This window comes from Peromyscus maniculatus, chromosome 13 (assembly GCF_049852395.1).
Source record: "Peromyscus maniculatus bairdii isolate BWxNUB_F1_BW_parent chromosome 13, HU_Pman_BW_mat_3.1, whole genome shotgun sequence".
Taxonomy (NCBI): domain Eukaryota; kingdom Metazoa; phylum Chordata; class Mammalia; order Rodentia; family Cricetidae; genus Peromyscus; species Peromyscus maniculatus.
In genome coordinates, this window is record NC_134864.1 from 67,222,700 (window position 1) to 67,235,480 (window position 12,781).

Below are 12,781 nucleotides of genomic sequence, written 5' to 3' on the forward strand. Positions count from 1 at the left end.
GCCCCTAGTCTCATTCAAGTAGCAATCACATCTGGCCTGGACACAGTGAGTATATTTTTGCCTCCTTATGATCAATTTTAGGTTAAAATTTGTCTCAGAAATCAGGCACACTTGTAATCTGAAGCACTAAGGAGCCTGAGACAAGAGTTACATTTTGAGACTAACACGGTATAAACAGCAAGAGCCTATCTCATTAAACAACAACAACAAAGAAGGAAGGGGGAGGGAGGGAGGAAAGAAGAAATGTCTAGACAATGCAACCAAGTTGTCAGATCCCATTGCTACCCTTCGTTGGTTTGTACATTGTTCATCACTCTGTAGCTCCATGAGTATTTGAAGGAACATTTTAAGATGCCATATTCAATAAGGGCATGGGATTAAACTTGTTAAACCATCTCTTCTACTGTAAGTATACCAGCATCTGGCTATAGTGGCACATACCTTTAATGCTATCACTCAGGAAGCAGAAGCAGGCAGAATGGAGATCTCTGTAAGTCCCAGGCCAGCTAATGCTATTAGAGAGACCTTGTCTAAAAATTGGTAGCTGCTTAAATAGGCAGATTTTTACTCACTTGTTGATTTGTATTTTAAACTAGTTAATTCTGGTCAGATCTAGTGTGTTGAAAAACAGGTCACAATTGAAGAGGAGTAACTTTCAAATTTTTGACTATAGAACATAGTTATGAAAATCAAATATATATTTGCCACATGCATTCTGAGAGTTTCTTTCTTTTTTATAGTTTATTTTGTCTCTAACAGCAGGCTTCCAATGATCTATACTACATTGATTTATTAACGCATTTTCCCCTTAGGTTATAACCTGTAAACTAAAAGCATTGCTACAGAGTACACAGGATAATATGATACATTTCCAGTGAATTAGCATTAATGCTGTCACTACACATAAAGAAAATGTCAGAACTAATGATCCTTACATAGACTGACACTTATTAAATAATAACCTACAATTCTATATACACATGTAGTTCAAAACTATTTCAATACAAAGATCAAATACATCATTTTACAATCAGTATTCTATAAAATGAAATAAGGTGGAACTAAAATGCATTCTTAAAAAGAAATTAAAAAGACAGTAATATTCAAGCAGAAAATTAAAAATTGAAGATTTCTCAAATGAATGTTATCACATATTTCTCAGGGGACAACTACCACTCCCAAACCATCATGTTAAATTCATCTCCTTAATTTTAAACCAGTATATGCCAAAAGTGAAGTGATGGCAATCTTCTTACATTGTCATTAAGATTTTTTAGCCATTATCAAAGTAGACATATCCCTGTTCTCTGTATACAAACTGTCCCTGTTACATGTACTATTGTCCTATGTATATCACCTTATTTTTATGACCTATGTATTTGCTACCATTCAGTAAACTTACTACCAATCCATGTGCCATTAAGATGAGTTCCTAGAAGCCTAACAAGTTCCTATACTGATCAAGATTGACTCTCATGTAACTGTAGAGATCTTTTAAATCTTCTGTGTTTGGTGTATGACTTAACTGATGCTTCTGCCATCCAAAAAGTTTTCTCAGTTTCCCTTTTTAGTTTTGTCTGTCTTTATACTTATGACCAGCAGTCCTATGTGCAAATTCACCAAGTTATAATGTCAATACTCCATCAAATTCTAGTCTAGATACTGTGATGAAATCATTTTGTAGGAGTGCTTAATGCCTGCAATCAATTGATACTTCACAGATAAGGCAGTTATTCTGGATTATCTAGGCAGGCCTGATCCAAGCAACTCAAAAAATCCTGGGAAAAGAATAGAGATGGAATTTGTATTTTTCAGAGGAAGAAGGGAATTCTACTTGTGATCTTCAGAGTCATCTTCTGACAAGCTGGCAAGAATTTCCAGCCTGCTCATTTTGATGGTCCATCATATGGATTTTCTCTCTCTCTCTCTCTCTCTCTCTCTCTCTCTCTCTCTCTCTCTCTCTCTCTCTCTCTCTCTCTCTCTCTGTCTTTCTCTCTCTCTCCCTCCCTCCCTTCCCGCCTCTCTTATCATTTCTCTTTTCTTAGTTAGGGTATCTATTGCTGTGATAAAACACCATGACCAAAGACAATTTGGGGAATAAAGGGCTTATTTCATCTTACAACTTTCAGATAATACTCCATATCACTGAGGGAAGTCAGAGCAGGAACTCAAGGCAGGAATCTGAAGGCAAGAAATGAAGCAGAAGCCATGGAGGAATTCTGCTTACTAGCATGCTCAGTTGGCTTTCTTATATAACTCAGGACTAACTACCCAGAGTTGACACCATCCAAACTTGCCTCTAAGTAAATTTTATGGAGCCTTTTTCTAATTGAGAGTTCCTCTTCACAAAATATATAGCTTAATTTGGTGGTGGTGGTGCACGCCTTTAATCCCAGCACTCAGGAGGCAGAGGCAGGCAGATCTCTGTGAGTTCGAGGCCAGCCTGGGCTGCAGAGTGAGTCCCAGGACAGGCGCAAAGCTACACAGAGAACCTGCTTGAAAAACCAAATAGCTTGTGTCACACTGACATAAAAGTAGCCAACACAATCCTAATGATCCAACTTTGTAGACAGATCTTTGATAAGTTGCTTTAGCAGTTGTAATATTCCAGCTGCAGCCCAGCTCTTGTCACATCCACTGTGTGCCTTACTCATTGTGCTCATGCTAAAATTGCTCTGCCACACCTGTCAGGTGGAAACAACTCTCTTCCTATTTTGATTTTGGAAATCCTATCTCAGATGAGTGACTTACTCATCTCTGAATCTCTACAATTTTCCATAAGTGTCATGTGAATGGCAGAGAACATGGTATGTACTGGTTAGTTTCTGTTGACTTGACATAAACTAGTCACCTGGGAGGAGCATGCCACAATGAAGAATCACCTCAAAGAGACTGGCTTCTGGGCTTGTCTGCATTACATTTTCATGATTAATGATTGATATAGGAGGGTTCAACTCACTGTGGTCAATGCCAGATGTAGGCAGATGGATCTGAGTAGTATAAGAGAGCAAACTGAGAACAGGGAACAAGCCAGCCAGTCAGTATTCCTCCATGGTCTGTTGCCTCTTGGTTCCTGCTGTGATTCCATGCCCTGGCTTTACTTGATGATGGGCTGAAACCCACTAGACAAATAACCCCTTTCCTTCCCAAGTTGTTTTTGATCGGTGTTTTACCACAGCAATAGAAACCCAACAAGGACATGTTGTGACCTTTATGGTGGCTCTTGTGCTTCCTTATGATATAGACTCCATGCAAATATAAGCTATCTTCTTTAGAGCTCTGGAATATAACAACATTCAGTAAAGCCTTAATAAACAATGCCTTATATATAATAGGCATTTAAATAATGAATGCATAACGTGGTATTGTCACATTCAGTTTTTAAAAACACATAACTTTAAAATCAAACAGACCTCAGTTTCTCCAGCTGTCTCCCTCTTACTATCTTTGTGACAATAGACAAACTGTGCAGTGCCTAAAAAACCATTTGTTTTCTAACATATAGAGTGATGATAATGTTGTTATTATATAATGTATATAATATAATAATATAATATAATATAATATAATATAATATAATATAATATAATATAATATAATATAATATAATATAATATAATATATAATGTTGTTCTTATATAATATTTTATACAAGGCCATCATAAGCATCAATAATAACAGAAGTCATATAGACTACACCAGTACCATAAGTCTCCAGTGTCTATTAGGGTGGAACAAAATAAACTTCAGTGATAATGTTCTGTATTGATACATCAATCATTTATAATAAAAATCTACTATGAGACTGTCACTTTTGAAAGTTTTGCAAAAAATAATATGTGATAATGGTCGCTAATATTTACTGGGTAGTTAGTTATTTTATGTCACATGTTGTTTCAAACTTCATCTACCTTCTTTATATTTAAAACAACTCATGTCAGAAATTGCTATTAGTTGACTTCCTTATTCATGGATACACAGTCCAGATAAAGAAAAATTAAGAAGTTTGCCCAGTTATATACAAAGTGATATCAAAAGCTAAACTTTTCAGTTAGGATATGGCCCAAGGCAAAGTTCCATGTTTGGTAATCCTCCATGCTGTAATCCAGTTCTACCTCCTGTGAGCACAGGCTGACTTCTCATATGATATATGGTCTAACAAGAAGAGGGCACATCTTTAAAACAGATCCACTGAAAAGACGAAGGACCGCAGAGAAAAAACTGAGTGTTCTTCAGATTGCTGCAATGCTCCTTGGTAGACACGTAATATACATCCTCACAGATGAGGTAAAATAAAACAGACGAAACCAACCTTCTTTCCCATAATAAGCCAGATGAAGAACAAGAGCAGTGCTCTATAAATGCCCGTAATTACACCTAGCATTTATGCATTTATTAAACAGAGTCCATGTGTTAGGCACTGTTAAAAACCCTTACGGTTTGATGCTGGCCTCTGTGTGGGAAGTGCTCTGTAATTTTTCATTAGTGTCAGTGATTTTACAGTTATCGCCTGGTACAGCACAAGCAACTTAACCCTGTCTACGCAGAGATCTCCATTGTCCCATTAACCCTGCAGTACTGAAGTAAAAGGTAGTCCTAATTAGAATAGAGCCTCCCAATACTAACAAACCAGAGTTTCAATACGATGCATTTTAATTACACAAAATGAAATCGCCTTGATAGTTTCACCTAAAGGATACAATTGTACTAGGACTGTCACAGTCTGACTGCGCATCTTAAAATAACGACAGCTGTCTAGAGTGATGTTTCCTTATATATCACATGCTGTTTATGATAAATGCTTGGTAAGATAAGTAATAAATTTTTTCTGGTTTGATAACTTTCCATGATAAGCGGCAGCAATCAGCCTCCATGCCAACTTTATAGGGAAATTAATAAACATACAGTGATTTCAAGAATATTTCTGTGGTGATATATTGTGTCCCCCGAAATATTGTGCACCCTAATAAAGCTTATCTGAGGATCAGAAGAAAAAGCCAGCCACTATAGTAAACACAGAAGTCAGGCAATGGTAGCACACGCCTTTAATACTAGCATTTGGGAGGCAGAGATCCATCCGGATCTCTGTGAGTTCAAGGCCACCCTGGGAACAGAGCCAGGCATTATGGCACATGCCTTTAATCTCAACACTAACCATGGAGGTCTGGAGGTCTGTACAGACAGACAGGAAGTCATGTAGCTGGGCAGAGAGATGAAGTGAAATGCAGAACAGAAAGGCATATAGGCATGAATATACAGGAAGTAGGTCTCTTTGGAGTTGGTGAGGTGAGGTTAGCTGTGGCTTGTCCTATTCCTCTGAACTCTCAGTTTTTACCCCAATATCTGGCTCCAGGTTTTTTATTAATAAGAACGTTTAGCAATTCATGTTACATATTTCTGTTGCATAGGAAGTATTAGAGTACAGCGAGAAATCCACAGAGTTTGGTTAATGGGCAAAGGAATTTATTGGAGGGAAAAACTCACTGTGCAGAACACAATAGTCACAGGTTCTGGAACACTGTTCTGGCTGCCTGATTCATTCCCATATCCAAAACCACAAGGCAAAGACGAGAGCACTTACTGGCATCTCAGGTCTTAGGGTTGCCCAGAGGCCACACCCAGGGCATGTACCTCAAGGTCACAGGCAGGTAGAGCAGTCACCTGCTGCCTCTCTAGGGGTGGTGCTTCACGGTCATAGACAGAACAGCTTTCCATTACTTTAGAACTTTTTTTTTTTTTTTTGAAATCACATTTTTTTTTCTGTCCCTAACAAATCTTGGTGCTGAGTAACACATTCTGGGGTAATTTCTTCCTTGGACCTTTTATATGCTTCTTCCTGTCATCATGGACATGAACCAGCACTGTTGAGGATTCTCATTAAGCACAGCTGATTTTCTGCTCAATGATTTTTTTCATTTTTCTACAATAATCCTTGAGTCTATGCTTACTGTATCACAGAGTATAGTTTATTAACCTATAAACCCTTAAGTTCTCTTTGAAATATTAAAAGTCCCTACTTCCTCCGGGTTGTCTTCAAAGCTCAGCAGGATAAGCTTGCCTTAACGCCATACTTAAAATCTCAGATACCACATTTGTTTCTGTTTCTTCAAAATTTTGACTCAGATTTCTATGAAAACAAGGTCAAATCTTTTGCTAATTACAAAGTCTCATTCTCTTTATTGTACATTTATAAATTGTATCCCTTCATTAAAATTTCAAACAGCAGATCAAATCTTTAAAATGATGGCGTATGCATTGATGCTTCTGCCTCTTCATCGAAACACAGTAATAGCAAGAAAGAATGACAGAAATGCATTTTGTGCTTTTGTAGTTTCCACTTAATTTGCCGGTTTTCTTGGGTACCAATTACATATTAAAATTGTATCTCACTTTCCCAGACTAGTTTTTATTTGTTTTTTGATGCATCACAATATTAAAATGCATTTTAAGGAAGCTAATTTTTAAGTTGTTTAATTTCCCAGAGGCAATGACATTGCAAAGTAAGTTAAATCAGAGTCCAACTCATAATAAGAAAAAGCATGAATGAAATACATAACTGTAGAGAAACTACATAGGGTATACTTTTCTTTTTAAATGAATTTAGAGATTACAATAATTTTCTACATGTTACATTAGTTATTTCAGTAATGTCAAATTAGTTCCAAATACCACTTACCAGAAAATTCCAACGTGTAAGCAATTTTTTTCTAAAATTAGCACAAATATTCAAAATAACATATAACAAAGTAAAATTAGATAATATCCTAATAACAAGTTTACCTTTGCATTATAGGGAATGTAATGTTTTGATAAAGCTTCAGGCGTATGCATCCATGTTTTGTCTGTAACAGAGAAAATGCAGTATTGGATTAAACCACCAATTTTTATGATGCGGTGTTCATACATTCTCACCTGAAGGAAATTTCTACTGGGGAAGGCAGTCTAATTTCTGGAACTTTCTTAAATTAAGAAAGTAACATGTTGTAACTGGAAATGATTAAGATGTGTATTCTTTTCCTACTATAAAAGTCATTCATTAATTTAGTTGGGTGTTGCTATGTAGCCAAGGCTGGCCACAGCAAACTTGCTGTCCTTCTGTCCTTCATGCACTTCTCCTGGTTCTCACTTTATAACAACATGGTGAACCTATAAGCAAAAACAATTATGCAATTTAAGACAAGTGTCTTTCTTCTTTTATTTAATGTTTTCATGCATGCCAAGGTATATTTCATAATTGCCAGATAATAAAAATAATCTGTTCTTTTGTAGTTATGATAACTAGCAATAGTATTTGTGCATTCTAAAGGGAAAATAAGGTAAGGGAGCAACTGCACTTGAGTGAAGTTGAAATACATCAGTTGATTATGTTCATGGAAAACAATAGGCTATTAGGATTACCCTTGTTTTAAATTTAGGAAAGCAATAGTTGAAGGTCTACTTTCAGAAGTTTTGAAAATGAATAATGTTAAGTGTATTGATTGGAAATGGTAGACAAATGTAATGAAATATCAGAAAAAAAGTAATTCCATAAAGGATATGTTGAAGGAGAGGGGCATTCGCTCAGCAGTTAGAGTGTTTTCAGGGCACACATGAGGACCTGAGTTCAGATCTGTAGTATCCATGTAATAGCTGCCCCACAGCACTACTTACTGAAGCACTGGGGAAGCAGAGGCATCTGCTCTAGATAAAGTAATGAGCTCTGGATTCAGTGAGAGACTGTGTCTCAAAAAATAAGGTGGAGAGTCACTGACAGAGACCCCAACATCAACATCTGGCCCACATACATACATGCAAACACACAAACGTACACATGCACAAAGACAGATTTTGATACCAATGTGTACTGGATGCTGCTTACATTTAAATCATCTATATTTTCATTCAATGTTGTATTTTACTTATATGTTCCATGTAACTTCCCAAATATTCTGGTGAATGTTTATGGGGATAAAGTAATCAAGGTTTACATAGTACAAATTCATCATCATTATTACCTTTTGCTTACATTTGTTGGGGGTAAGTCTTTTAAATATTTTAATATACTTTATTTCTATTAGTTAAGTTTTATGTATATATTATTCCTCAGAGGACCTTAAACTTAGAATCAATGTGACAAATAGAATAGAGTTTAAAAAAATGTGTCCTTTTTGTTTTGTTTTTCTAAAACAAGGCCTCACAATACAGCCCAGGCTGGCCTGGAATTCACTATGTAGACCAAGCTGGCTTCAAACATGCACACATATGTATACACTCATGCGCACACACACATATACACACACACACACATGCACGCACACTTGTACACATACATCATATATACAAATAAATTTGCTGGGACTGGTGGCTCATTCCCGTAATTCCTGAACTCAAGAGGCCAGGTTGGAGATGACTATAAGTTTGAGGGATGGCCTGGGCTACATAATGAACTGCTACACAACTTGACTACAAAGTGAGACACTGTCTGACAAAATTAAGAACACTTTAAATTAAGTATTGCACACTGAGACAGTAGAAACGTCAGAGATTTATCTTTAAGAAATTTAAAAATATATACAATTTCTCTTTTCATCTCATTACACAATTCATCTCATGCCACTTCCCAGGATGATGTAATGTCAGACTGTCAGACAACAAAATGTCATGAGAGTTCATCCCTATCCTGAAGAAGAAAGAGCAGAGATTCTTTCTTCAAGTCATTACCACTGGAAGACTAGAGCTCCTGTCTGTCACTGTCTCAGACTCAGTAACCTAGAGAGAATGTAGGCACACAGGTGTTCCTATAGACAGGATAACATGAACATAATATGATTTTTCTTTCTTTGCTGTCAACTTGATTGGACTTGGAATCACCCAGTGATTCCAAATATATCCTAGTGTATTTCAGGGACTTTCCAGAGAGGTTGAGCTCCAAGAAGGATGCCCCACCCTAAAAGTGGTCACCAGCCTCTTGCATGTTTAAAGAGAAACAAAAGAGAGATAGATAAGCCCTGGTGCTGCCTCTCTTTTGCTTCCTAGTCCATCAAGATGTTAGCTTCCCAACCACACATGTCCACTACTGTGAATCTCAAGCCTTCTCACACATAATGGAACTCCCTCCCCAGACTGTGAAGCAAAATAAATCATTCCATCCATAAGCTGCTTTCAAATTTCATTTCAACACCATATCAAGAAATGTAACTATACATATATTAAATTTCCAGTGGATAAGCTGCAATTCCTAAAAAAAAAATCGGTATTCCCACAACATCCAATATGATAGTTTAGGGGTTGTCTACCACACATAAGTTTATTTTTTAGGTAGAGTGTTTATAAAACTTGAAAGCTTTCTAAAGAAGTTCTTAGTACCAGCCAAATTTATATGCTGGCAAAAAAAAAGAATAAACTATTGGTGTTAACTCGTGGATGTTGTTAGTCCTGGAGAGGGGAGTGAAGCTGCTGGTCCTGGTCACCACGTCTAACCACAGAAGCAGTAAGATAATGAGACTGTTGTAGAAATAGGAACACAGATATTTTCGACCATGTCCACATTCCTTCCAATTATACTAAAATCACTTACTCAAATTGAACAGGCACATGAAAGGAAATGCCAACATTTCAAAACACTGACAAATGCCAAACCACTCCAATGTTAACTCAACAAATATAGGCTGTATTTAGATTAAGATCTTATCAGGAAAGATGTAATAATTTCATTATTTTTATACAATGACAGCTAAACATAACATAAGAATAGCATCTACTTCTAGTATATTACATTTAGTATGAAATGTTGCTGAGTTAATGGATATAGAATTAAAATTTCCATAAAGAAAATAACTCTTAATAATTTTTGAATGCCAAACACTACAATTATATTTACTCATCAAAATGTCAAATGATAAGTTAAAGAAAACAAAAGTGAAATCAGCCACATTTATTAACATTTTTTTGTTGTAAGATTTATTTTTTAACACAATTTGAATTAAGCAATTAAAAATGCTTACAGAAAAAAGCATAAAATAACAGCAATCATTAAAGTCTAACCTATGATTATGATGTTAGTTAGCTTTTAAGAAGTTTTTCAGAATAGCTCAGAAGAATGAGATTCCCATCTATGCAGCATTTTCTCTGTCTCTGGACAGCCTTAGACATTAATGCCTCTCTATAAAGAGCATCACTGAAGGGGCTAGAGCTAAAGAAAGGAAAGATAACATCTGTGTTTGGGTATGAGGTGGTCATGGCTTTACCTGTCACTCCTGAACCAGTTAATGGGATTGTGTGCATTGACCAAGTAAACTAGATATCTGTGAAATAAGAAATGGACTCTTCCTGATAGAGGGCCTTTTTGTCTGTTTAAAATACTATGCATAGTACATACTGATACTAGTTAGTGAAAAGAACACTTGAATTAGATAGTCTCCCAGTATGGGATTGTTACTCCAGATATCATAACTTGAATTCTCTCATAAAATTGAAGTTTTCCACTTCAAACTAAAATCCTAAACATAATGCTATTATTTTTTTCCAGCATATACAAGTATATTTTATTATATAACAAACAGCCACAAACTCACCACCCTATAGGAACAAACATGACAGATTCTAGAGGGGAACATCTCCCAGGGCAGCTTTGATGAGACTTCATCAGTGTCCACAAATAAATGATCCCTGTTAATCATCTTCTTTGCTAAGGAAGTGAATCCACCACGTCAGGCAAGATCTGGTCTCTCCCTTTTCCCCTCTCCTGAATAACCCTTCACCATTTGATAGGAATCAAAACAGCAGGTAGTAAGTGGAAGGGGAAGGCCCTACTGGGAACAGAGAGAAGAGGCTCAGACTCCCTTTCCTGTGAAGACTTTCAGACCTGAGCTGAGGAAGGGCAGATTTCCTACTTAAATGAAGCTGTGAAATTTTCTTTAAAGCATTTTAGGGGATTATGCCTTTTTTAACTGTTAACTCAATGACTCAAAATGATTTGCAGACTTTTTCATGGTTGAAGAATGAACAGAGGGTTGGGTATGTATCTCCACTGATAGTGTGCTTTTCTGGAATGTATGAAGGCCTAGGTTCCATCCAGCATCCATAACACCAGGTGTGGTAGTGTAAGACTATAATCTCGGCATACACTGTTCTTGTTTAACAGCAGGGGCAGACCCTCTGTGAATTTCTCTTTAACACATAATAGTTACAACTGATAGTCAAACTTAAGGTAAAACGTCTGGTGTTAAGTTCTCATCTAGAGGCAGAACAAAATACTGATCAATAATTTCCTGACTAGGATAATCATAAAACTCAAAAACCAAGTGAAGGAGAAGAAAGTTGGGGAACAATAAAGCAGTGCAGGAAATCACAAGTATCTGTATTTCCGATTTACCCAGGGCTGTCATACCACTGTGCACACATGTGTCAAACTCATGTTCCATTGAATTTGAATGTGACCCTTGAGATTTGTCAATGAAAACCAATACAAGATGGGGATTTAAAGCATTGAGTAAGACAACTGGAATCAGATCTATGTATATAGCAAAGTCTGGTCCATGTGAACCAGCTGATGAGTTGTGACATAAGTATTTTACTTCAGACACTTTGTAGCATTGTAGGGCTGTTTCTAGACTCTGCTACTACAGAAAGTAAACACCATTTCTCTTTTAGTGGGTTTTAAATCAGAAGCAAGTTATAGACATCAAACAATGTCACATTGCTTCCTTTAATTCAGAATAACAAATAAAATAATTATTCCAGATTTCACAGGTTTGAACAGTGTCTTAAAGTTCACATTATGTAAATTTCCACTGAATACACTAGTCTCCTATACCACATCCAAGTGTTTGCACCTCTTATATGACAAACAGTAATTAAATAATACCATTACATCTTCACAAATTCATTAGAATCTTTTTCTTCATTAAATCAATGGTCTTATAGTTTACACTTACTTGCCCATCATTACAGTAAATGCCATGCCTGAAAAGATAGCCTTTCAATTAAATAATGAAAAACAGTACTCATGGCATACAGGGAATTCTCAACTATACTTCCTGAGAAAGGGTTAAAGTTACCCCCACTTTTATATCTGGTCTGGTCATGTTGTATGTGTCACGGCATTCTTTGCTCATTTTAGTTCCATTAGTGAAGTGCTTGGCTGGCATGCATGGAGCCTTGAATTTGTCCCCAGCACCTCATAAACAGGTGCAATGGTACATGCCTGTAATCCCAACACCTGCATCATGGAGGCCAGATGATGAAAGTTAAAGTTCACCCTCCTAGGCCAGAAAGGGATGCCTGAATCCTAGGCTAATCAAAGAGAGAGTGGAGTTGGGTAGAGAATACTTCAATTAGCTTCACTAACATAAAATACAACGTTAATGATGCAGTTGCTAGTTTTGGGCTATCTATTGTCCATACGTTAAATAATCTCAGTTGTTTTTACTATTGGGTCACTTTTTATTACTTAAGACCCTTAAAGTCAACTTCCAAAACTGTATATAGATAATAATGCAATAATTAGATTTTCTATACCCTTCTTTGGCAGTTTACAATACCTACCTAAATTTATAGTGTAGAATGCAACCTATACTTACTTATCTATAATCTTATCATAGATTTCAAATCATTTTATTCTATGCAATTTCACATTATAGCATATAGTTGCTAGAGAACATATAATATGTTCATATGTGTTATGAACTTAGCATACTAAACCTATACTTTAATTAGGGTACAATTAACATGTATTAATAAGTAGTTCTTGCAGATATAAATTGTTCTAATAAAACTCTATTGGCTTGATAAATAGGAAAAG

The 12,781-nt window shown here is 36.2% G+C and overlaps 1 protein-coding gene across 27 annotated transcripts in view; it reads right to left on the reverse strand.

The window, feature by feature from the left end:
* The window catches only part of Gulp1 (GULP PTB domain containing engulfment adaptor 1), a 253,266-nt gene that overhangs the window by 82,572 nt on the left and 157,913 nt on the right, over positions 1–12,781 (reverse strand). For 25 of the 27 annotated variants that reach the window (XM_076550456.1, XM_042260429.2, XM_076550461.1 and 22 more), the window contains one exon: positions 6,781–6,842. The exons of the other annotated variants lie outside the window; for them this stretch is intronic. In XM_076550456.1, the coding sequence (XP_076406571.1) occupies positions 6,781–6,842 (62 nt within the window). The remainder of the gene's footprint in view (positions 1–6,780; positions 6,843–12,781) is intronic. 27 annotated transcript variants of the gene reach the window in all.